Source organism: Trachurus trachurus (genome assembly GCF_905171665.1).
Source record: "Trachurus trachurus genome assembly, chromosome: 3".
In the NCBI taxonomy this organism is placed as follows: domain Eukaryota; kingdom Metazoa; phylum Chordata; class Actinopteri; order Carangiformes; family Carangidae; genus Trachurus; species Trachurus trachurus.
The window spans coordinates 14,623,121-14,648,435 of record NC_139893.1 but is presented as its reverse complement, the minus strand read 5'-3'; the positions used below and the strand labels follow the sequence as shown (position 1 = coordinate 14,648,435).

At 39.2% G+C, this 25,315-nt stretch overlaps 1 protein-coding gene across 1 annotated transcript; it reads right to left on the bottom strand.

Annotated features, from left to right (window-relative positions):
* Nucleotides 1-562: 562 nt before the first annotated feature.
* On the bottom strand, nucleotides 563-24,826 carry chs1 (chitin synthase 1; the record flags this gene model as incomplete). The annotated part of the gene is made up of 34 exons (XM_084001535.1): nucleotides 563-650; nucleotides 3,036-3,102; nucleotides 3,498-3,577; nucleotides 3,721-3,858; nucleotides 4,153-4,263; nucleotides 4,660-4,764; nucleotides 5,035-5,188; nucleotides 5,573-5,654; nucleotides 5,837-5,961; nucleotides 6,239-6,462; nucleotides 6,544-6,625; nucleotides 7,375-7,489; nucleotides 7,647-7,751; nucleotides 7,853-8,032; nucleotides 9,368-9,483; nucleotides 9,683-9,851; nucleotides 9,979-10,179; nucleotides 10,593-10,651; nucleotides 10,823-10,998; nucleotides 11,082-11,147; nucleotides 11,538-11,685; nucleotides 11,766-11,930; nucleotides 12,284-12,379; nucleotides 12,635-12,756; nucleotides 12,872-12,968; nucleotides 14,791-14,887; nucleotides 15,158-15,335; nucleotides 15,829-15,947; nucleotides 17,481-17,556; nucleotides 17,855-18,015; nucleotides 19,654-19,855; nucleotides 20,458-20,643; nucleotides 21,901-22,036; nucleotides 24,780-24,826. 34 exons carry the CDS (start codon nucleotides 24,824-24,826, stop codon nucleotides 573-575), a joined length of 4,263 nt encoding a protein of 1,420 aa, XP_083857661.1. The 3' UTR covers nucleotides 563-572.
* Nucleotides 24,827-25,315: the final 489 nt, after the last annotated feature.

Genomic DNA, 25,315 nt, shown 5'->3' with positions numbered 1-25,315 from the left:
TTCTATTTGTGAAGGTAATTTACATTTGGTACAAATAATCACACCGATTAGATTTTCAACAGTTCTAAAAAGGCAACATGACAGAGTAACTTACACTTTAAAGTAGGCCTGTTAAAAATATTTATAGTAGATTTATCAAAATCCTAAAAGTAATCCTCACACCTACTTCATGTGCAAATATGGCATTTAAAAATCCCTGACAGTAATGCATATGTTGGGGATCACTTGTTCAAGTTAAAATAACTTTCCATCTACGGTACATCCATTACATTATTATGAGTCACAAAAACTGATTTTGGTGCAGACACGCATGAAAAGAAAAACATTATCATTCAACAGATCACAAAACTCTTATGTAAGTTTTCTTTTATAGCCCTCCTTAATTATTGTACAATACAAGTCTTAAGAACAAAACATTTGAACCTACAGACCTTTCTAACCGTTGAGCAAAAACTTGACTTTACATCCTGACAATTTCTCACTTTAATTCGTCAAGCAAAGCTCAACGGACCATTTTGTTTTAACAGCTGTGCAAGTTGTTGGATTTTGGTGGTTTCACTCTGTTGTTACTGTTACAGGTCATCACTCGTAATGACAAGTCCATTGGCATAGTGGTTCTCCATAATCATGCCGTCATCATCCTCCTCCTCCTAGATCACAGAAAGTCACAAAAAAAACAATGACATGAGCTTCTCTGTTAAGTAAGTGTCAATAATGTCTATGGCACAAATTTGCATGGATTAAATATTTAAAGAAAATTCTTTGTCAAAATCCCCAAACCCAAAAACTGCTTATAGGCTACCACAGGGGCTATAGCAGGCTGTAGGCTACTAACCCAGTGATTTTGCAGGAGTTTACCCTGTTCATTTGGCTAGACAGACATGCTATTTTATAGTGCTTTGTGTTGATCCTGACAAGAACTGCAGATTAAAAGTGATTAAATTAAATTGAATTAAGAACTCAATGGCAGTGTGTCTACTGAATTCAAGTGACCCAGGCCACAGACAGCAATGTTGTTTTCTACCCATAGACTGTGAGACCAAAAAACGTAATGGTACCAGGCTTTGATCATGTTTATGAGGATGTAAAGTCGGTGATTTTAACATGGGGGTCCCTTGTGCTCCCTTCTGGTACCAGCCCCCAGAGGAAGCCGGGGGGATTGCAGTTTTTTGAACGCGGAAGTGAGCTTCACTTCTCAGACCGACAACTGCCCCTTGTTTCTACCCCAAACCTAGAGAAACTTCATAGTGTTTTAAAGTCAAATGTGCCATTCCATTAAAAACATCAAATCTTTTTTTTTTTTTTTTTTTTGGTCTTTTGCTGTATTACCACTGTATAGGCCTTATTTACCCGGGATCAGTGCGTCCCGAAATTTCCACTTAATTAAAATTAGTGAAACAGCGCCCCCTGTATTGCAATAGTGGGGTCGCTGTACAGGTGTGTGGTCGTTGGCCGTTACGTTCATCACGTTATCCCTCGTCGCCATGACGCATCAACACAGGTGAGCTAGCCTAGTGACGCCAACCTCGTGCCTAACGAAAGTCCGGTTAAAAACTGCTAAATGAAGCCACCATGGCCCTTTCCATTTCAATTAAACGGTAAAAAGTGTGCGAGGCCGTTCCCGTGGAGGGAAGTGGGTTCAATGAACAAGTTTTCCTACAATCAACGGCACCTAATGATTATAACCGCGGGATTTTTTGCCTAACTTTGCATCAACATGGCGGACTCAAGTTAGAAGTTAATGGGAGGCCGACGGACCCGCGCCCGGATAAAGGAGGACGGTGAACATGATGACAGCAAGCAAAGACGTTGAATAGACGATATGGTGGAGTAAAATGTGACGTGGACATCTTTAAGCATCTCCCAACAAGGAGGAGTAGGTAAGTCAGACAGACACTCCCTCTACCTGCTTTCTCTTCTGGCTGACCACCTGTTGTGGCTGTATGCTAATAACACTTTGCCTCTGGATGTGTGGTTGCTGATGTGGGTTTGTAACTTGGAATGCTTGAACTGAACAGTTTATCATCCTAGGTAGCCTGAGTAAAGGTTGATAAAACTCAGACAGCAAATGCCTTGAATTGAGGTGGCTGGAACAGAGTTTATCAGCCTACACTTGTTCAGCAGCTGTGGATTTGTGACTGTGTGGCTTAGGCTAATTTTTAAAGTCTGATAGTTGCTTGTTATCTATCTATCTATCTATCTATCTATCTATCTATCTATCTATCTATCTATCTATCTATCTATCTATCTATCTATCTATCTGAACTAGTGCATGCATATGACATCAGTTGTTAACTAGGATCCTTCTGCTCATTTATTTCAACTCCTTTACCACCGTTTTTGTTAAATTGACACGCAAAACGTGTGGAAGTTAACTGGCAGCTTTTAGAAGTTGAAAGATAATTTAGGAATGGTATTAATGGGCTGCAGCAAAAAGCGTGGAGCTGGTGTGGAGTAACATCTGTGTAGTAGCCTACATGTGACTTTTTTTATTTTTTATTTTTTTACCATACCATTTATCTTGAATGAAACATTTCAGTTATCCCTATATTAAGTCCATTTTGCATTCATGCACTAACATTAGCCTAAGTATCCATTAGTTCACGTCTGTTTTGACTAAATGCTATTTAATCCCTTTTGTGAAATTGTTTATACAACTGAAAATACACCACTGTGTGTGAATTGTGTGTAGTATGCTGTGGCAGTTGTGTTTTTGCCCTAGATGCTCTCAAGCCCTAGCCAATCGCTGTTTGAGTGAGGTTTTGGATGCACGACATACACTGCTGTGACAGAGTAGTGTAGAGTTTCTATATTTGGGTGTCCGAATGAGCTGGCATAATGTTTTAGTCTAGATTTGTTTGACGTTCTGCTCAAATCTCCCATTGGCAATTTGTTTTTTCTTCTTGCTTTTTAATAATCAAGCCTCTGCAAATACCTGACAAGGATTCCAATTAAAACACAAAAAACAATTTCCTGCAGGCTTAGGTGTACACATAAATACATACGTGTGTGTATGTATGTGTGTGGTTACTTACCTCATCTCTCTTTTTATAGTCTTTCTCTGTGCTGCGATAGGACACCACATGGATCAGTGTGTAGATCCTGCAAACAGAGAGGCACCGAGATAAAACACAAGTAGAAAATATGAAAATGAAAATGAGGCAATAGATGCACAACAGTTCTGGTAACAGCAGGGGATATCATTATAATCCTCTGTCAAGGCAGGAATGTATCAATCAAAATTCCCCTGCTCCTGGCAGGAGAAATAATCAGTAGTAGAAGTAGTAGAAGTTCAAAAACATTGGTATTTCTTTGCCACTGCCTCAGACCTGCAGTATCTGAAAGTTTGAACGTTTCCTACTAAGTTTTCAAGGTCAGGCTGCGAGCAGTCAATCTGGCAAATAGAAAATCTGATTTTACAGCTGCAGTAAAGGGGGAAAAACTGAATGTAAGGGGATGAGACTGAAGTGTGTGTGTGTGTGTGTGGGTGTTTGTACCTGTGGTATAACATAGCCAGGAATTGGACGAGGAGAAGAATAGCAAAAGATAACAGGAACATCAAACTCAGAGGCTCCACCTGTCAACACAAAATGACAGTAATGGTGATAACTTTCAGCGGGTTTTACAGCACCACTGATAGACATTCAGAAATACGTCAGCCTTCTTGTCTCTGCAGCACAGTGCATGCATGTATAGGACTGTCTCTCTGCCGGCCCACACCTTGAGGTATTCTCCAGATTCAGATCCGTTTGGATAGTATTTAGGGATCTGGATGCTGATAACATCATTTCCAATGGCCTGAAGGAAGAAGGTGGCGACCACCCACAGCACATTGATGATGAAATACAGGAAGACAGCCTGTGGGGAGGAAGAGCAATTTAAAGCTTTTTCGTAACTCCACATGCTAAGACACTTACAACATATGTCACATTTATGATTAGCTAGCATTCAAAATGAACAGGATTTTTTTTTTTTACCAAGATAATTAGTTGGTTAGTTCAGATTATTTTGGACATGTTTAAAAGAAAAAAGAATCAAAATGTGTTAGTTATCTTTGGCCTCTCTTCTGCTGTCAGCCTCATTAACATTACAGATGACAAATGGTAAACATTTGCAAAACAGTTCATACAGTACAGTAATGGTAAATCTGACCTTGTTGCGCAGTGACTTCAGTTCTTTGCTGACCTCCGCCTGATGTTGTTTATCCTGCTTAATGGGCTCCAAGTAGCGCTCGATTAATTTGTGCCAGAAGTCTTGCTCACCCTAAACACACAGAATCATGCGCACACACATTTTGGATTTGTTTTAATTCGGGCAGAATGGAAATTGAATAGGTTATTTGTTAAATTCAATACCTCTATTGTTCAGATATTAATTTTCATCTGTCTTTAGCCATCACAATTTAACCATTAAGTAAAATTTCTGGATGGTTGTTTTTTTTTTGTCATCATCAAGTAAAGCCAAGAATGCCAGAGCATTTATACATCTTCATGACCCACCCTCGTAGACATTTTACTCTCTTAATCGTGACAGATGTTTTTGAAATTTACCTGTACAGAAAAAGATTCTCAGCTTTATAGCTAGGCCTGATGTGTTCTGCCACTTACTACTGTAAAATATTTGCTTGTCACAGACCTTGGGTCTGAATCAGCATCTTACCTCATCTAGTCTTTGCACTTGCGGGGCAGTGAGTGTCTTCTCGATGGCCCTCTTTACTCTCTTCTCTAGTCTCTCCATGCGACTGGTTTTCAGGACACGTCGAGCCTAGGAGACAATTATTATATAATTTATTTCTCTCCAGCCGTATAGTTTGATTTTATAAATAAAAGCCATGTAAATAGAGTTAGAAATGTGATGCAATACAGCAGTGCTTATTGTACATGCAGGGGTTGACATTTAGCAAAACGAAATATGGCAAAATAAACATGAAAAGATTGAAACTAAATAGCTGAGCCGTTGGCACCTAACTCATCAAATATTGTTTGAAAACATAGAACAACATATAATTTCAGTTTTAACCAAAAGAGTTCTCACCTGCTCTGCCAGTGCGTATTGTAACTCCTCCAGCTGGTTCTGTGACAGAATGTCTTCAGGCCCCACTGCACTCAGCTCTCCATTAAGAGTATCTGTTAACATTAAGACCAATTCTTCACACACCTCGTCCTGGTTTTTGTTTCGGAGAGTGTATCTGAGGATAAAAAAGGCACACACTATTCATTATTAAGAATTTCTGTATGGGCTACCTTAGAATTGAATAGACTTATTATTGGCATTGTATAAAACAACAAAATCCCTAGTTGCTTTCCTGTAGGTGCCACTAAAACCAAACCAATACACACAAAGACACCATCAGGCAACGAAGTGTATAAATAATGAATAAATGATGCAGAATAAAGAACAGAACACGGAATAAAAAGTGTCAGAAAACACAGATAAAAACTCTGTCATATTGCATAAGCTTATTATACTTGTGTTCTTATACTTGTACACATAGTCCGCTTGTTGACATTAGTAACGATGCAAAGAGATGTGAAAAGCGATTTCATTCATTTGTATAGTCTTAATATTTTACCGTATTTGTTCTTGTAGATTTCTCTTCATGTTGGCATAGGTCAGCTTCTTCAAAAACTCTTGTTTGACTGGCGTCACCCAGTCTACACACACACACACACACACACACACACACACACACACACACACACACACACACACACACACACACACACACACACACACACACACACACACACACACACACACACACACACTTAAGTAAGATCATATTGTGTATATTGTGCTCTACATAATAGATTTTATAAATTAAAATGATTCTTACCACTGACAGGAAGCTCTAGCATATTCTCCAGTTCAGCCTTCATGTCATCATCATCATCATCATCGTCACTGTAATCTTCATCAGATGAACTCACTGATCCTCTCTTTTTTTCATCAGTATCATTACTGCACACATACATACATGCACACATTTATTAGAAATTTGGGTTTAACCTCACAATTCCCATGTATACGTGTATGATATTGATATACTGATATTTTCAAAATGAGATACAACCAGTTTCGGACACCTTAAACTTAAACTGTGTTTACTGTCAGCAGCAAGTAGAGCTGAGTTTGTGTTGATGAATAACATAACAGCTTGGTTCATTGACTGAACAGCTGATTGATTCATATATGGAGTGACCAAATAGCTCGATGATATCCATAAGTTAATAAATACCTTCCAGTGGATTCACTGTCTTTTGTTGCCTTCACGTTTGCTTTGACTTTGGGAGGTTTCGCAGCTTCTTCTACAACATCTTTGGAGGTTTCAGGTTTGGCTTGAGGCTCCTTACTTGCAGCAGGCTGTGGAGTTACGTCCTGGTTGGGGACTGGTGGCTGGACCTGCTGTGTTATCTTGCCTGTGATCTGTTGTAGCGTCACATTCTCTGTGTCCTGTGTGATCTGCAGAGCAAAAATGATAAAATAAATCTACCGGTACCCATCCATCAATTCATCCCATAGCTGTTTGGTAATAGGCAGTACCTGTATCTTCATGTCCCAGCAGCAGAGTTGACAGTTTTTGTCACACAGAACATTTTGGTTCTTCTTAACTTCTCCTTCTGCCCTGACAGACAGAAAAAAACATGCACATATTTAAATACTGAAACACATAGCAGGTGATTATTGGTCAATCTGCAGATCGGATAAGAAGTGAAAATAAATGGATGCATGAATTGGTAGATTTAGTCAGCTAAAAAAGTTGTTCTGGCTTTTGGTTGGTTATTCATAACCTGATATTTTTATATAGGCTATCAGTTATTGTGCTGCAGGTATTTTAGTTCTTCCACTTTTTAATGTTAAATGTAATTGAATGCACTGTTCTCTGGCTAAATGTGCTTGTGACATTGAGAAATCAACTCGTGATACTCAGGGACATAATGTTGTTAATCAATTTACCTGATAATGAGCATGGATTTCATCACATAAACACTTTCCTTTTTGAATTTTCACCACAGGGTTAAAGCTATAGTGCGTAACTTCTATCGCCCCCTAGAGGATTTCTGCGTTATTACAACTGAATTACAATAATAATTATTAACAATAATAATAATTATAACTAATACTGAAATCTTGCTCTTTCTAATACTGTTTTTTGCTGCTTCCACGAGTACCACTTTTCCCTTTACTGTTATCTTTACTGCTGCCACTAATGCCATTAGTGCTGAAACCACTTAATCAGCTCAGTTAAAGGATTGGAGAAGGATTTATTGATGATTTGATTTGTAAATTGAGGGATTTGCTGCATATTTTAAATATCACTGTATTTTAAAAATTAAGGAATTTAATAGATGAATCATGAGATCAGCGCATTACTTGGATTCTCTCGTGCCCCAGGACACATTGTCCATGTTAACCAGTGAGTAGATGGTCAGAAGGAGATATCCACTGGGTATACAGATGAAATACATCAGACCATAGATAATCATTCCTGTGGAAGAAAATAAAATAATGTAATGTAACATAAGGTGATTTGAATAACATGACACACAGTTAACATATTATAGCATAACATAGAATGGGTAATACAACATAACGTGATGTAAAAATGTGAAAATGATCTTTATAATGAGATTATATAACCATACCAAACTCCTCTGGGTGTAGTATAGCAGTCACCATGTACATGATTGTCATAGAAACCAAAAATATGCCAGTAGGTGTCAGGAAGGTTTCTTGAACCACCATGTCACCTAAAAAGGGAAGGTGATACATGCATGTGCATTTAATGGTTTAAAAGATGAAGAGAAAATGTCAGTAAAATTAAGTATTTCTTTTTTTTTTTTTTACATACCGATGATGGAGAAGAGGGATGCAGTCATGAGGAATGCATACAGAACACTCATAATACCAGCAATGACAATTTGATTATCGGACTTGACTAGAAAACAGATGATGATGTAGAACACAGGAGGAATGCTTGCAATGACGATGGAAAGCGTGCCAGTGATTTTGAAGACAAACTGGAAAGCACCTGTTAGGAAAATTCATAGACAAAGACAGAGATGGTCAAATAGACAAAAGGAAAAATAATATGCAGATGCAGGTACTCATTGGTGAAGGGACAAAAAGTCATGCATTTCAAGCAAGGGGGCAGTTGTCGGTCTGAGAAGTGAAGCTCACTTCCGCGTTCAAAAAACTGCAATCCCCTCGGCTGTCGCTGGGGGCTGGCTCCAGAAGGGAGCAACTCCAATTAAGCCCCATGTTAAAATAGCCGATTTTACAGCTTAAAAAAACATATTTACAGCCTGGTACATTTTAATTTTTTGGTCTCAACCGATAGTTTCTACCCCCGCACACACTCTGAGGGGGGTGAATTTTTTTTAAAACTCTACCGTTTTACTATTATTAGGTTTAAAGTTCTGGCCAATTAGGGCGCAGAACCGTTGAGTGACAGGTCCGGAGACCGCTGCTACGAGGCCAGTGGGTGGGCCCTCGGCCGGCCAACGGCCGCACCGCTCCAAATATGGCAAGTAGAATCCAACATGGCGCGGCTTAAACCCCCGTAGTAGCGGCACAAAACAGACTCCCCCAAACCAATGGGTGACGTCACGGGTGCTACGTCCATTCTTTTTACAGTCTATGATTTCAAGTCCATATTACAGCTGCGCTTTGGCAACCAATGATAATTTATGACCAGAATCCCAAAATAGGAGCTGCTCGAGTCCACATAATAACCACATAGACCACAGACATAGGTAGATCATTAAGTTTTTGTTTCCTAAACATACTGTGTGATGCTATGATTCACTTGTTGTCAATACCCCAATCAGTGTCATAAACTGTTGTAACCACAGGGCCAAAGGGCCATCTGAAATCATCTCACGTGTTCAAGTGTTCACGTGTTCACATGTTTTCATGATAAGATGAAATTTCCTGGAAAATTAAAGTGTGTGTGAAGCCTATTGAAACACATCATCCCTGCAGTAATTGTAGTAACTGCTCTTCAAAGTTGTTTTATAACAGAACAGTAGTTTTGAATAGAAAACTACACATCATAGCCTCATGGGGAAAAACTTAACTTCCAGCAACAGTGTTGTTGGGAAGATACTGCAAGGTTTTGAAGGAAATGTTCAGGATTTGTTTTGAGGCAAAAAATGATAACGCAATGAGAAATAGCAGTTTTTTGTTTACCCATTATAGGTCATGTAAATAGACTGTTGGACCCATAACAATTGGGGTAAAGGGAATAATTGAACAGAAGAAGATATGAGGTGCAGAAACTGCGAGAAAATGACAGTCACTGTAGTCATTAATTGACCACCAGTAACAAAGGGCTGGTAGAATAATAAACTAGACAAGAACCTACCTGCTATCATGAGTGTCACAGATGCTGGACCAAGGATGGAGGAACCAACTGTGAACATCTGGTATAGGATGTAAAGCCTTGAGATGGATGAGTTTCTCTTCACTGTCTCTCCACCACTATAGGTTAAGTCCAGCACAAAAGAGTGTATTTGAATACAATGTGCCTTTCATAGAGCAATAGTAAACATGAAGTGATTGTTCCTCTGAATATGAAACCGTATGGATAAAACCAGGATGTCAAATTGAGATTAGCATTTTAATTCAGTTGCTAGCTTTGTAATGAACCACTACTACTTCTAAAATAGATATCACTAACTTGTGCAGAAGGTCCAGTGTATTGGCCAGTGTAGAAGGTCCCCATCGTCTCCTCTGGTTGTAAAACTCTTTGAACTCCTGCGGTGAGTTGGTGTATGCATCTGAGGCAGCATTGTATTCGACACGCCATCCTTGCTGCAGTAACAAAGTACACAGCCAGCGGTCCTCCCCTAGAAAAGTATATAAACAGACAGAAAATGTGTCAAAGCCTACAAGAACACTCAAACAATGAAGTTAAACAGATAAAAGTATGTAGAGGTAAAAATGGCTGTTGCATGTGAGCGTCCGTGTGCCAACCTTGGTCATATTGCACATATTCTACCGCTCTTGACGCAGTTGTTGTGTATCTCTTTAAAACATTGTCATCCATTAAGGCCGACCCTCTGAACAGACTGAAACATCCAGGACTGCACAGCACGGAGCCAAACACATGTTCTGCTGTCTTTTGTAGCCAATGGCCTACTGCATACTCAAACTTCTGGTACCACACCATGGGCCCTGAGACAGAAGACGGACATGTTAATGAGCAGACAGAAGTCACAGAGACACAGTGACAGAGAGAAATGGAGGGAAAAATTAGCAAAAATCACAAGATAATGAGAGAATACACTTGATTTATGGACTGGACCAGCCATTTAAGTTAGTGCCACAAAATACAGTCCAATTAATATAGTTCGCATCTCAGCAACCAACAGACCCATGAACCAACTATTAGTGATGTAGAAATGTGGTGTTACAAATGGTATACTATGTTGTGACTTAAAGTCACATTTACCATTTAAGGACATTATTTTAGTCCTATTCATAGATGCACTGCTATGGCCTTTGGTTATATTACTTTGTACTAGCTCAAGTAGCAGCTGCAGAATAAATTCATGATCAGTTAAAAAAAAAAAAAAAAAAGTACTTACCCATACCAGTCGGATGGATTCTCCCACATGCTGCACCTACATTGTCATACATTCTCAACCTGTTAATCAAATGTTAAAAAAAGAAAAAAGCTTTACGTAATAGTGGCTGAATAACTGACAAAACTATCTTAAGCATTTACTTTCCATCAGTAATCTGTTGATGGTGGAAAGATATCTTAGTCCTGAGTTACAATAGTACAAGTCAGTGGGTTAACTTTTCTGTCACTGACCTGTCCACAAGCAGAATCACAGCTTTAGGCTGGAAGTCGGTGTCTCCGTCCAGAGCCAGGATATATGTGTTGTCATCTGAAATGAATTTTCTCTTGTTGTCGTTATCATACTGAGGCAACAGGAAACTCTCACCATCCAAAGAGATCAAACTGGCTCTGCACAGGTTGTTCGGGCGCTGCAACAAGATAAATCGGTATTTTATATGCTTACTGTCAAAACATGAACATGTATTTCACGCAAAATGCAGGATAGCCTTACAGGGATCTTCTGAGGGTTCTTGACGATGTAGCCTTTCCAGCCAAGGAGATAATACAGATACATAATCTGAAAGTCATATATATGAATTAGGGTTGTCCAATAAATTAAAATTGTAATGTAATATTGAAAGAGCTGCAGTTACTTTTTGATATGTCACAATTTAGTGTACATTGCATCACAGCTCACACACCCCAGGCTACAAATCATATTCTCCAGTACAGGAGTCTGTCTTCTTGGCTTCAGCTCCCAATCACATCATAATTAAAATTAAATGCAATCTGCATGTGTTGCAGTCCCAACATTTATACAACCCTTAGTGTGGAAATCCACAAATGGGATTGTTATGATACTTGGATGCCAACTTAATATGTATTGTGATTTTTAAAAATGAGTTTTATGACAGCATACTCTTTTCCAGTGTAACATCATCCTCAAAACATGATTAGTGCTCCATACCTGTGACCATCTTTTCTTGTTCCTGATGAGGCTTTTGTCTTTCAGGTGAACATAAAGCATGTTGCCTTCTGGCATAACAAACATCAGCCTGCCACCGTAAGGAGCCTCAATGATTGACACATCATCTGGCTCTTTGTTGGTAAACACCCTGAATGGTTAGATGATTGGTTAGAAAGACAGACATAGAAATGTATGTAGTTAGATAGTAGTAATAATATATAATCTCACCTATAAACCTCTATAACAACACGGATCAAGTCGTCAACATATTCGTTAACCAGCCTCTTTCCTGTCTCCTTTTCAGTCATGAAGGCATCGTCCACATAAACGTGACATTCAAAGTCAAAACAGTCCTTATGTTCCTCCTTTGGATCGCCTCGATAACGGTCCAGTCTGAAAAGACAAATGACAGTAAAAACACTGTAGATGCCTATGAGATACTGATTACTCTTTTCTCCTCTACTAACTGTCAAAGCATGAAATGAAATGGTAGGATAATCTAAATTTGTTTAGTGTTTTAAACATCTTTTATGTCTAAAGTCATGAACAGATACAGTGGACACTGACTAGAAGTGACCCTTGTACTGCCACACCCTAGACTTTGACATCACTACAGCAAGATGAGAGTTTAAACCAGTGGAAATGAGCGGAAACATTTTTTAGCTGCACTTAAGTTAAGAAAAATAATTAAACCCATATCCTATATGTGAAACCGGTACACACGATTTGCAGCGACTGTGTCAAACCTGAACATGGAGGTGAGAATCTTCAGCATTTCATCATAGGTCTCATGCCACATTGTGGCACAAAGGTAGATCACACAGTTCTGTACTTCATCCTGGCTGTTGATCAGAAGAGAGGGAATGGGAGAAAATGTTAACATACAAATCTTAACATTCAAGGATAATGTAATAGTTTGCGGAGGCTGGTGAATGTTGCAGTCCCATTATGCCAATGATTTCAGACAGTAATAATCACACACTCAAAACCTTTTGTAGTGCAAAAAGTTTTAAATTCTGGTAGTTGCATGCACTGTGTATACAGTGTCATTATGTGATAAACGATAAAGTAATCCTGACTGTTCCTCTGCATCTTACCTCTCTTGGTTTTTGGCTCGTGGCACCTTCATCTTGGTGTTGAGTAGCAGAGACAGGTCAATGAAAGCAGATTCATAGAGTCGGCGAACAAAGAGCTGAGATGTTCTCTCAATACGCTGGACCTAAGACATTGTGAAACATAGAGGGAGGGTTGTGTTTGTCCAAACTACAAAGAAAACAATTTATCATCTTCACTAATATCAAATCTTACAGGTAGTTTGTGTGTGCGTGTGTTACCTTGATCTTCCAGACATAGTAGGTACATGTGACGAAGCCTAACCACATACACACTCCCTCCAGTGCCAGCATTGCAAAAGGCCATTGCATGTAGTGGCTGTATAATAATAAATAAACATTCAGGTCAAAATACGAGTACATAGATGCTTGCAGATGGGGAGCATACGTCAGTCCGACCACCCAAAAGTCCGACGGCCCATTAATCCGACTTTTCTAGACCCATTGGGTCGACTGCCCACTGCTCCGACTAAAATAATCCCTATATTGCGACCAGGGCTAAATCCGACCCTCCAGAATTCCGATTTTGGACGGGACCGGCTCTGGGTCAGTTTGGAGAGGCTCGAGATGAAGGAGACTCACGGCTTATGTGTTTGCCTCCTTTCTTTTTTTTTCGCCACCGGCTTTCCTGTTTGTGTCATTTTGTGGAGCAGTAAACAACCCAGACCCCTGCCCGTTAACTACATCCTACTGGAAAAACTACTGACAAGTCAAACTGTAGTTTGTTAGAGGACTAATTCATCTGACATAACCTCTCTCTCTCTCTCTCTCTCTTTTCTGGGATAAAGGGGCAGATTCGACATACGATTATTCTTCTTTCTGCTCACTTTTGTTGAGATTTGGGAGGTTTTTGTTTTTATTGTAGCTTATTAAAATGCAAGATCATTTTTCTGACTGATTTATTGCCCGATGTCGCCGTATATCTCGCTTTCTTTCCCCCGCCCTCCGCCCGTTGTCTTTGTTGTTACTTTGTTGTCACTTTGTTGCCGCTCCACAGAGCGCACATGACTAATTAATATGCACGTGCTGACCATATATGGTTGTGTCTAGACGTCCGGGGGCGGAATATGTGGTGTGTTCACGTGCGCACCATTCTTGGGTCCAGTGTGATTTATCAAAGAGGAATTGCGGAGAGTTGTGCATACGCACAGTTTGATAGATCTGAAAAAGGTGTTAATATTTTGGGTGTACGCCATTTTCGTCTTTTCGCCATAGGCCTAAGCAAAAATTTAGTAGCAGTTTTACACTGCTTACTTACAGTTTTGATAAATGAGGCCCCAGGCCCTAAGCCCAGAGCCCAGATGCTCACAACTGCACTTCTCCGCGGCGCTGTAGGTCACAGGTTAACTTGTTCTGTTTGTTTATCATGTGTGTCAGTTTTGTGTGTGACTTGATAGTTTAGTTGTTGAGATTAAGAACATCACTCCCTCATCAAACAGGTGATAGGCGGAAAGAAAAAAAGACACTTCTTCCTCTGCTCCTCCTCCCTCACTCACTCACCTACACACACACACACACACACACACACACACACACACACACACACACACACACACACACACACACACACACACACACACACACACACACACACACACACAGAGAACATACAGTAGGCTACAGCGATGAAATCACATAACTTAAACATCATAACAAGAACATGCGGGGTCGCTACAATATTTTCAGTTGTGCAGTAGGCTATTATTAATAATGAGCGATGAGTGCCATTGCTACGTGGCATGATGCGCACCAGTGTTTGTAGAGCCTGGTTCAGGGGTGCTTCTGGGCCGGATTAGTCGGGCTAATACACTGTCGTAATTACTGGGAGTCGGAGCACCGGGCATACTTAAATCGAGTAAATGGGAGGTTGGATTAATGGACGCAAAAATATAGAAATGTGTGGTCGGAGAAATGGGAAGTCGGACTTTGGGGTTGTCGGAGAAATGGGAAGTCGGACTAATGGGAGCAAAAATATAGAAATGTATGGTCGGAGAAGTCGGAGAAATAGGAAGTCGGAGAAATGGGTAGTCGGACTGACGTCACGCGCCCCTTGCAGATGACCAAATACCTTGGATTTTGTGTTAGTTTAAAATGTTGGCTGAAGCACAGAAGCTGTGTTGTACTCACTCACTCATACATACCTGTTAAGAGAAGTCCGACAGATACTCCTGGTAATCTCAAGTAAGACTAGAGGGGTTGTGTTCTTGTGGCTCAGGTAGGCTAAGCTTTCACAAAATGCTGCAATGGAAACATATCTTTATGTTTTGGTGTGTTGGTGCAAGTTAAACTGTGCAAATTGGAAATTGAAATACTGGAGAGGAAAGCCGGCAGTACAGCTCAAAGGCTCCCAGATCCAAGTGATTATTTTTTAATGATTATAAAATTGACGGTATTTGGCGTATATAAACAAAAATGGTAGGGGAATCACTGAAGCGTTGCACTACACTGTACATTCGAAGTAAAGCAATAACAAAAAAATGTTCATTGATTTTATATTATAAAATGTACCTGGGATGTTTCCCACATCTGCTCCGTCCAATTTTTCTGCCTGGGTTATGAAAAGTATCAGGCCCAACATGAGCACTGCAGGTCCCGTGCAACATACTGGCAGTGCAAAACTCATCCTGACTGCATGAATTTTACAGGCCACCACCCCAAACCAATGGCATGCTGCTGAGCAGAAGGCCTGAGACAGGACAGAAGACATAGGAAATATTTATTAGCAATTCATTGTCACAAATGAAAATTTTAAGTTTAGCAGCTGCTAGGACTGCTCATGTAAATGAGCTGCAGTTTATCTGATTTCCATGAGGTGCCATTAATTAAGATGTGATGATGAACTGTTCATGGCATGTGTTACTCATGTCTGGAAAGCACAGCCCTTGTTGGCTCCGCTTCAAGTTCTCTTGTGGGGCATTTCATGCACTCTTGTGGGTTCTCATAGGACTCCTGAACATGTGCTTACACGCAGTTTAGCTATTTGTTGCTACAACTCTGTGTGGCCTTTAAGTACATAAAGAGCAATGCAATGTGTGTATCTTCAAGCCAAATAGAGGAAGACAAGGTTATATTGTACTTTATGCTGTATACTTTCTCTTTATGACTGCTATCAGGATAGAATAGGATAGACTTAATTGTCCTGATGGGAAATTTGTCTATTCTGTCTTTCCCCTTCCTACCTGTAAGAAAAACAGCCCCAGTCCTATTTGCAGTAATTCCCAGTCCTCTGCCTTCAGATTAAAGTCCTTCCAGATGATAGACTCCTGAAAAAACACGTTGTATAGTAGGTACACGCCACCTACAAAAAAAAACGTTGATGTAAAAAGGTAATATAATAAACAGTATAAATATACATACACAAATACTAACAAAAACAAATAATATGTTCAAACTGATTAGCATGAAGTCAAAAGTACTGATTTTAAATAGCAAGAGTTCTTCTCATGGTGAACGTTGGAAATTACATTTTCACCGTCTAAGCAAAGCAAAACGCATTGACATTGGCTGTTGACATTGACAATACATTTCAAGAGTGTGTGTTTGTGTGTGTGTTTCTGTAACAGGGGTAGACAATAAGGGAAATTTGCCACTGGCCCTCCGGGCTTTTGAAGATCACTGGCCCCACCATTCTAACCACTGGCCCAGGACAATAGGTATCGATCCCCATATTAACGAAAAACAACATATCCCAGCCAATTCCTGCGGTCTCGCCATCGAGGCTGGAACTTTCTGATACCATTACTAGTCAATTTCCAACATTCTTGATACTTATTCAATACCACGATCTTGTAGTTTCTTGAGATTTTGGGGGATTATTTTGTTATATGTATTTTAGTGATTATGTATGAGTTGGTATATTTGTGTTTAATTTTTGTATGTTGTTATTTATTTGAGTCTGATGTAAAGGATTTATATCCTGTATCAGATATTTTTCATTCAATTTCATTAAAGAAGGTCAAAAAAAGTGCTTTTAAATTCATCAGGCTACTTTATTTAATAAATAAATAACTGTTTCACATATTTAGCCTCCACTGTGGTTTAACAATGAAGTAAAAACAGAGTTAAAATGGTAAATATGCCTCAACACAAACATGAAGTTATGTAGTCATTACTTTTATCCTCCAAGTAGTTCAGTGATATAACTGTTGTTCTCATTCATTCACGTTTAGGCTGTTTCCACAGATTGGTGCAAAACTGACTCATTGTTTCATTTTCAGCTCAGTTTTGCGTTTACACACGTTTTTTTGTTGTTGTTATTATGGTCTAAATGTCACGTGACGTGCCACCGCTGTGGCGCACACCGAACAGCTGGCGCCCCAGCGCGAGCTCTGGCCCGTGTGTAACGTTCGCGTCGGTCCCGACAGGACTCGACCCGACGCGCTGAGGAGGAGGGAAGTTTCATGGTTAAGAAAAAGGTTTTTATCGGTTCTTGTGACGACCTTCTATCAGCAGCAGTGAGTGAGCTGCAGCTGCAGCTGCTTGCAGGTGGTGCTGACGTGCCAGGGCACAGCGCTGGCTGCGCACAGAAAGTAGATGTCTCTGTCGTTGATCGGGTCGGGATCTCTTAGCACTAATTACCGAGACGATTTGACAGTTATCATTTCAAACCACAGGGATTTAATGTGAAATTAGATTTATTTATTTACTTGTTATATTTTTTTCAAGGCATTATTTTCACTGGCCCCACCGGGCCAGTGTTTGGAGCGTTCTGGTGGCCCTGACGGTTTGAAAAGTACGTCCGGGCCACCGGGCCATTTATATTGTCGACCCCTGTGTAACCATGGCTTTTGAGTCTTGTGTGTTGATACAGACATTTTTGGCAGATAATTACCTATCACAAGTATCCTCAGAATGCTGCTGATGACAAACACAAAGTCCCTGAAACCGTCCAGTTCTGACAATGTATCCTGCAGGAAGGAAGGAAAAGACTCTCACAGTTAATGTCAAGTCACTATTATCCAGATGCAAACCCACAATGGATGTTCACTTGAAGCTGAATCAGAAGACATGAAAAAAACAAACAAAAAAACACAGTTGGCTGTGTGGGCAGTACAATTACAAAACATTACAAAGTTGAAAGAGAAAGCATTTTTTAATAATAAGTTAGTCAGTTCTCTTACAATATTATATTGTGACTGATTAGTAGTAGTTCTGTTGTTGCAGTGAAAAGAGAATATAAAGAACACATTATAGAAAATACTGGACCTGCATGCTGTTAGTAGCTTGCAGTGGATTTTCCCACCAACAAAGGGAGATCAGAAGTGAAGAGACAATTCCAATTCCAACATAGATGAAGCAGTCGGCACTCTGTCTGTCCACATATAATGATATACGGACATAGTAGTCGAGTCCCACGAGGCAGTAACCTGTTAGGTAGGTAGGTAGGTAGTTGGTTAGTTGGTGAAGTAGTGAGGCAGTTGGTAAGTTCGTTGGTTAGTTCTGTTCTTTGACAACTAGGGACAACTTCAGCTGGTGACTGGACAATAAATTACACAGTCCAGATATCCCTGAGATTATTTTTAATATAAAGTACATTTGCATAATAAGTTATAAAGAAGAGTGTGATTTTGTGAAAACACAATTGGGATATGGTTATATAGGGACAGATTATGGTCTGATTAATTACAGAAAAAGAGAAGTTAAGTTTCATTCACATTTAAATGAAACTCCAACCTTTCCCTAGTCTTAACAAATCTTTGCTTAACTTAAATGAGATGGGACTGTGGATGTAGACTCTGGTGTCACAGTGACATATTTTGGATGCCCCCCTGCTTGTGACTCCACTGTGCTAAATGCAATTTCTTGGAGAATAGACACATTTTTAGCTATTGAAGTGTTTCTCCTCCATGAAACCTCAAGCTTGCAACCTATGAGAAACTAGTTTCTGACTGCTCACATCACAGCCTGTCAGAGTTGTTATGCTAGTTAGTAGATCTTGCATCATTCTTCAGAGACAGTTGTCATAATTAGGATGGCAGATTTACTGCACCAGATGGTTCTGTTTAACAATGGGAAGAAATGACAGGGCTTATAATTAGAGAGACACCTCAGTTCAGTCAAAAACCCGAGGGCACAGACTATGACTGAAATGTGTTCAAAACAAGTGAGAGTGCATCAGTATGAATCAAATTATTGCATGTTTGCTGTGGGAAGAAGAGAAAAACAAACTGTCATCCCCTTTTACCCTCACTATTATAGTCCCAGTTTTGTATATGGATCAATGTGGCTATTAAATATTAAATTTGAGCAAACAGTCTTTTAAAGGAGTATTATCGCAAAATTCGGCCACTAGATGGAGCCATGGCGGAGCTTATCAGATATAAACAAGTGGGCAGCTGTCAGAGAGAGAGAGCAGCCTCGTTTAGTCCCCCCCCGCCCCCCCTCCTTCTCCCTCCCCCCTCCTCCTCCCTCGCCAGGCTGAATGAACGTGCAATCGCGTGAAAAAGAAAACTCGCTAGTGGAAGCGGCAGCTCTACGTCGCGCACAACCACAACAACGACAACAACAACTGAAACGTCCTCCTCCTTAATAACGCTGAGAGGACAGCTGAAGAAAGACACAGGGACGTGGAGACAAAGTGTTCTACCAGCGATTCAGTGACTGTGAGCACCCTAACACTGCTACATTACTATTTACTGTTGCATATTTGTCCGGTTCGGAGGTCTGATTTGCGAGTTCCGAGTGCATTTTAACGCAGCAAGCGCCGGGCCGGCTTGGATCATAACAAAGACAAATGCTGCATTTGCCCCACGGACACTATACTGTTGGCGATTTTTTTTGTAAATTTAGTTATGGCTCCCCCCGACCCATCTTTTACATATGTCAGCTTATTTTATGCTATTACTGCTGTATTTGCGATAATGCTCCTTTAAAGGTAAATGTCATGCTTTTATGCAGCAGTGACTTGTTAAGGCTAGGGAGTAAAGTCAAGTAAATTCTCACCAGACGTGATCTCAAAGCACTTTAGAAATAGAGAAACTGTCAGATTTCAATTAATGAGTTACCTGCAATTGTAAGAATGAGGGAGCAAATTGGGAATATGATTTTCCACTTTTCCCTCTGTAGTTTAAACACAATCTGCATAATGGCAGACACAATGCAGACTCCTCCACTGATGAAGAGATTAGTTAACACGTCAAACTGAGGCATCACGACCAGCACCAGGATTGAGGTGCCAAGAGACACCAGACACTCAATCGCACAGACCTTGAAGAGACACAAAGACACCATTATGTTAAATTATGTTTCGGTGAGATACCTGGTCTGCTCTCAAGAATCTCTAAAGGAGTTTCAGATCCAAACAGTCAAAACATTGTAGCTGTGGCCAAACTTCATACTGTCCACGTACTCTTGTGGTTGAATAAATTGACCTATGTTTAGGTTTTGCTTAACAATGAGGGAATCTAATTCCTTCTCTCTTTTATTTTTAACAATGTTACGCCGATTTTCTGTATTGATAGAGGCAGATGAGGAGATTGGTTATTCCCTGTCTGCCATAATTTTGAAAATCTACAAGAAGCATCATTCTCATTGATGTGTATTGTGTACACGGTGACTAAGAACAATATGACGATATCTTCCACTGACATACTATGGTTAAAATGTGCTAATTTGCACACACAGACTTGTGTGTAGTAGCCTAGTATTTGACTGTGTGGACCTATTTTACAAATTATCTAAATTGTGTTTCTTGAAGATAAAAACAAAACACATCTTCATTATATCCTTCTGATTTGAACAATCTTTCTACAGTATAATCACATGCAAACATTTTACATAATGGATAAGTCTGCTTTAGAAGAACATACAAACGACATGGTCCTCATGTTGGGCTGTACGAAGCTCTTGAAGGCACATCTCCACAGTGATTTCATAAACACCAGGAAGTTGGGGCAAACCAAACAGAAAACCAACATCAGCATGTAGAATTGTTTTTCCTTGGGGCTGCGCATGGAGGCCGGACTGGACAGCGTTGACAACACCAAGAGAGAGCCCTGATTGGAAAAACAACTTCAGCATGTTACAAGAAAAACAAAGTCTGCACATATGAGACATGATTAAATGTAGATTTAGGATTTGCTCAGTCATAATAGCTTTACAGTTCATGTGTTTCTCTTTCTGTATTTTCTTTAGCACTAAAATACAGAAAGTGGGTTAAAAAAGAGTCGACAGTGAGTAAGTACACAGCAGGGATCAAAGTCCTCTTTGTGACAGTACTTCCATCTACTATCAATATAAATATGACTAAGATTTAATAACTCCCCCTGGCTACATCTACTGTAGATAGTAAGGGCAATCAATAGCCTTATTGTCACCCCAATAAGGAAGTTTGTCAGGTTAAGCAGTAAACATTTCTTTAGTACATTTGAAGAATGTAGTGTCAAGGGAGATGATTTCTTTGAGACTGACTGTGGCTCAGAATGAAAGGCAAGGCCAAAGGGGGAGAATTAAAAACTGAAAGAGAGTGGGACAGAAGCACAGAGATAGACGAAGCAAACACAAGACTCGGAGAGAAAAATGGAGATGACGTCTTCAAAGAGGGAAACAGATCCACAAACAGCGAGAGATAACGCAACAAAGGGAGACAGATGGGTACAAGGGGATCAAGTATTGTAAGACCTGCCCTATTATAAAGGGCAGGAATATTATTCTTGTTACTTTGTGGACAGACAGGCAATGACAGATAAGTCACGTTTTTGTAAACAGTTTAAGTCCTGATAGAACATGAACTACAATCACAGCACTGAAAACAATTCAGTCTAAATAACGCATAAATAAATGTGCTTTGCTTTTGGTGTTTGTGGTTATTTATAGTTGATTTATCTAACATTAAGAGTGTAGCTTAGATTTATTTTAAAAGCATTCAGTTTCAGAGGGTTGGTCGAATATTTCAGGGACAATAACTCTCAGATGCCAGCTACATAAAGTTATACAATTAAAGAAATGTATCATACATCAGTTTTGATCAGCGACAATCACAGGGTTTTAAATGATATACACTTGCTTCAGTCTCCCTTCTTGTCTGTGAATTGCATAATCTTAAATAGACAGTAACAGCCTCAAACACACACACTTATAATATCCTACTAAGACTAGGGCTAAGATCCTAAGGTGAAAATTTACCCCAAAAGTTTAAGCTCTATCCCTCTGAAACCAGAGAAAGTAACTCCATAGTATTACTTAGTATTACTCCCTTCTATAGAATAGATATCCATTTATAGGTAGACAGTTACACGGGTATATAATCCTACCTTGGCAACGACTGCACTGGCCAAGACGGCAATCCCCACAATTACAGCCACCAGATACTGGGCTAGCTGGAAACATATTCTCTTAGATTCCTTCTCTGCTCCCACTGGGTTCAGCTGGAATGGATCCCATGTATCCCTGAAATGTACACATGGACATACGTATATTAACCGTCATGAGTTACCAGTACAGTTAAGTAAATGAACCAAGATGGCAAATCCATGACAGAAGGCTAGTGAAACCAATTGATAGACATATAAAATAACTCTAAAATAATTGTCAGTTTTTTTTATTTTGTGTGTCAGTGTGCTTTGTTGTTCACAGCTTATTTGTGTTGCTGTGAGATGGAAGGTAATACAGTGACGATAAGGGTAAATGACGTATGGGTCATAATCCAACCTAGGAACTCTAGTACTCGGGTATCATAGATGAGTGAGCCTCCACAGAAAACACAACTTAGGATGTTTTGATTATCCATCAGCCACTCCCTGTTGCTTGCTGATTGTCATTTACTGTATGACGGTTTGGATTTTCGACAAGGAATTGATAACACACGTGGTCTTTGACTTATCCATAGCAACTATCATATTATCAGTTGTGTACTTCAAGCATAGGCCTACAGTAGCTGCTCCGTGTGGCACGACTCATGTTGGCAGAAACTGTTTACGTATGTGAAATGAGACGTGTGTGTGAACAGTAATGCACTCTTTTTGTCAGTGATGCATAAGTAGTCATTATGTAATTAACCATGAGATGCTGCTCTTTTTTAGAAGGACTAAGCTTTTAAAATGTTGGAGGCTGGGCTGTTTTTAATTTGAATAATCAATACCAATTATATTATAATAGAGTAGGAATTTGTACCTTGTCACATAGATAAGTGTAACACAGAATACTAACACTGATGCTACCTAATCCACTCACTGGACAGCAATGCCAGTAAAGAAATTGATCTTTAATCCTGCTAAACGCTCTCTCTGGACCTTCTGGCATCCATCATAACACTTTTGTATTTAATTGTCCGTGCAGTTCCTGTTATAATTAATTTTAGCCAGCTCCATGGTAAACTCTTTAGATTTAGATTTCATTGACACCAGTGTGTTTATTTTAGGCTATACAGACACTGTACGCTTTTTCTGACACTATTAAAAGTTATTTTATAATCATACCTAATTAAAATTTGTTTTCCTTTTGAGTGTTCCTTTTTTGTTAAATACATCACTGCTTAATATAATGAATTAAAAGCAATCTGATGCCAAAAACACCTGCAGTCTTTTGATTTAAGGCGTATAAATATGCAGAATGTGATTGAAACTGTAGCATGTATTTAACATTTTAAATGGAGCAGCACTCCCTTAGCAGCAGTTTGTATCTGTTGGGATGATATCAGCCACAGCAATAAAGAGAAGCACAGTGGTGCACCAGGGAAATTAGCCGTTTCCTCAAATTGTAAATTATACCTAATATAAACCTGGTACTAATACAGTACTTGATGACTATGAAATATCACTGGACAAATAAATTAATAATTATATCCATTACCAATATCTATCTCCTTAGCAATCATCCTCCTAATAATTATGAAGAGGTTAATAAACTTGTGGAGGTGCAGCAGCTGGCTGTTTCAAAGATGCACAATGAATGTATTTGTCTCTAAATCTGTCTCATGGCTACAGCCAATCAGACACAACTTCACCACTTGATGGTATGAAAAATGTTGACTTGGTTGTATCGCTCGTTAAAGAATAATCCAAAGTGGCCCTAATAAGGAAATAAACTAACTCTGTACGCCTGTACCAGTTCCAGTCAATCGCTGTGATCAAGTAGTGATCGTTGCCAAACAGTGTAACCTTTGCTTATTTTCTCTCTGGAAATGATGACGGTGCAAAACAGCTATTTTCATACTGGATCATGTGGATAAACATTTGGTAACTAATTTCTGACTTGAGGCTAAACCTAAACTATGACAAAGGAGGTTTGGTTTCCATTATGAAGAGATTATTATAGAGACAGACAGCATCCAACTTTGTCTGAATTTGTGGGGTACATTCAAAATAATAGTTCTTAGTGAGATGGTTCAATCAATCAGTGACCTCCTCTATTAATCATTTCTTTTATCAATGCTTTAATTCACCTTTTTAAATATGTAATGGACCAGTTAGCTTTTTCCCCATCTTGCAGTATAGTGTCAAAGTTAATCTAGAGGCCAGATCTTAACCTAATGCCATCAAAAGTTTTTTTTTTTTCTTTTTAGAAATTCTACAAATTGCTTAATTTCTGTGTTTACATTTTTTGATCAGATCTTTATCTACACTGTCACAAATGTAAACAAATATAGTGTCTCTAAGATAATATCACACAAAGACTAATGGCAGACACAATGCCCCCCCCCCCCCCCCCCCAGAAAATTGTTTTTGGAAGTTTTTGATGAAACTGTTAAAATGTTGAGGAGAAATTTTTTTGATCATTCCTCTTAATAGAACAGTGTCAGCGCAGTCATTTTCTAAGGATGCCTAGAGATCATTCAAAGGAAGCTTCACCTAATCCCAGTTGTAATCAGAATACAAACTGCTGTAGGCCTACTACCATGATTGTGAAATACACATGAAGTAAGTTGGTTAAAAACACCAAATTAAAAAAAAATGTTATCAATATTTCCATGTTATTTACTGTTTATGTATCATGTTTCCATAGTACAGAACTTTTTTTTTTTTTTTGCCCAAAAAGCCTCACAAAGACAGCTGGATGACAAAGTAAAGACGTAGCCACAAGTGAAGCGGATGGATTTTTGCTGCAAAGTAAACACAGCTTATTATCCTTATTTTTCATCTGTAACTAAATGAATGAGAAAAGCAACTAGAGGCAACAAAGGGTTCATTTTTACCTGTGCCGCCCTTCTCTCTTCTTTCCTCTGTATTTGAGTTCCTCCATCTTGCTTGTCTACTCCACTGATAAGGCTGTGGTGACCTTTGTTGAGTATCAAAAAGGACGAAAATTCAAACAGAGCATGGAATTAGTATTCTTATTTTGGTAGTATAATAGAAGATGAAGAACACAATTACTTAATTTTTAAGTAATTTTAAAATGTTGGAAAACAGAGAAAAGGTACCTTTTATAATTCTTCAAGTTGTCGGCAGTCCACCATTTGTGTTTTTTTTTATCTCTTCAAAAAAGTTCTCCCTTCAGTGCCTCAAACTTGAAAAGATGTCCTCCAAGCTCAAATGTCAGAAAACTTTTTATCCACAAGAAAGAAGTTTGAACCATTCAAAGTAGAATGAAATGATATGAAATTCCAAGTCATGAATACAAAAGCATGTATTTTAAATTGGTTTCATTTTAAAACACGGGGTGTTGGAAACCAGTTGTGTCACAGCCTCAGCCAAACTGAGAGTCTGTCAGTCGGTTCGTCCTTCGTTTATT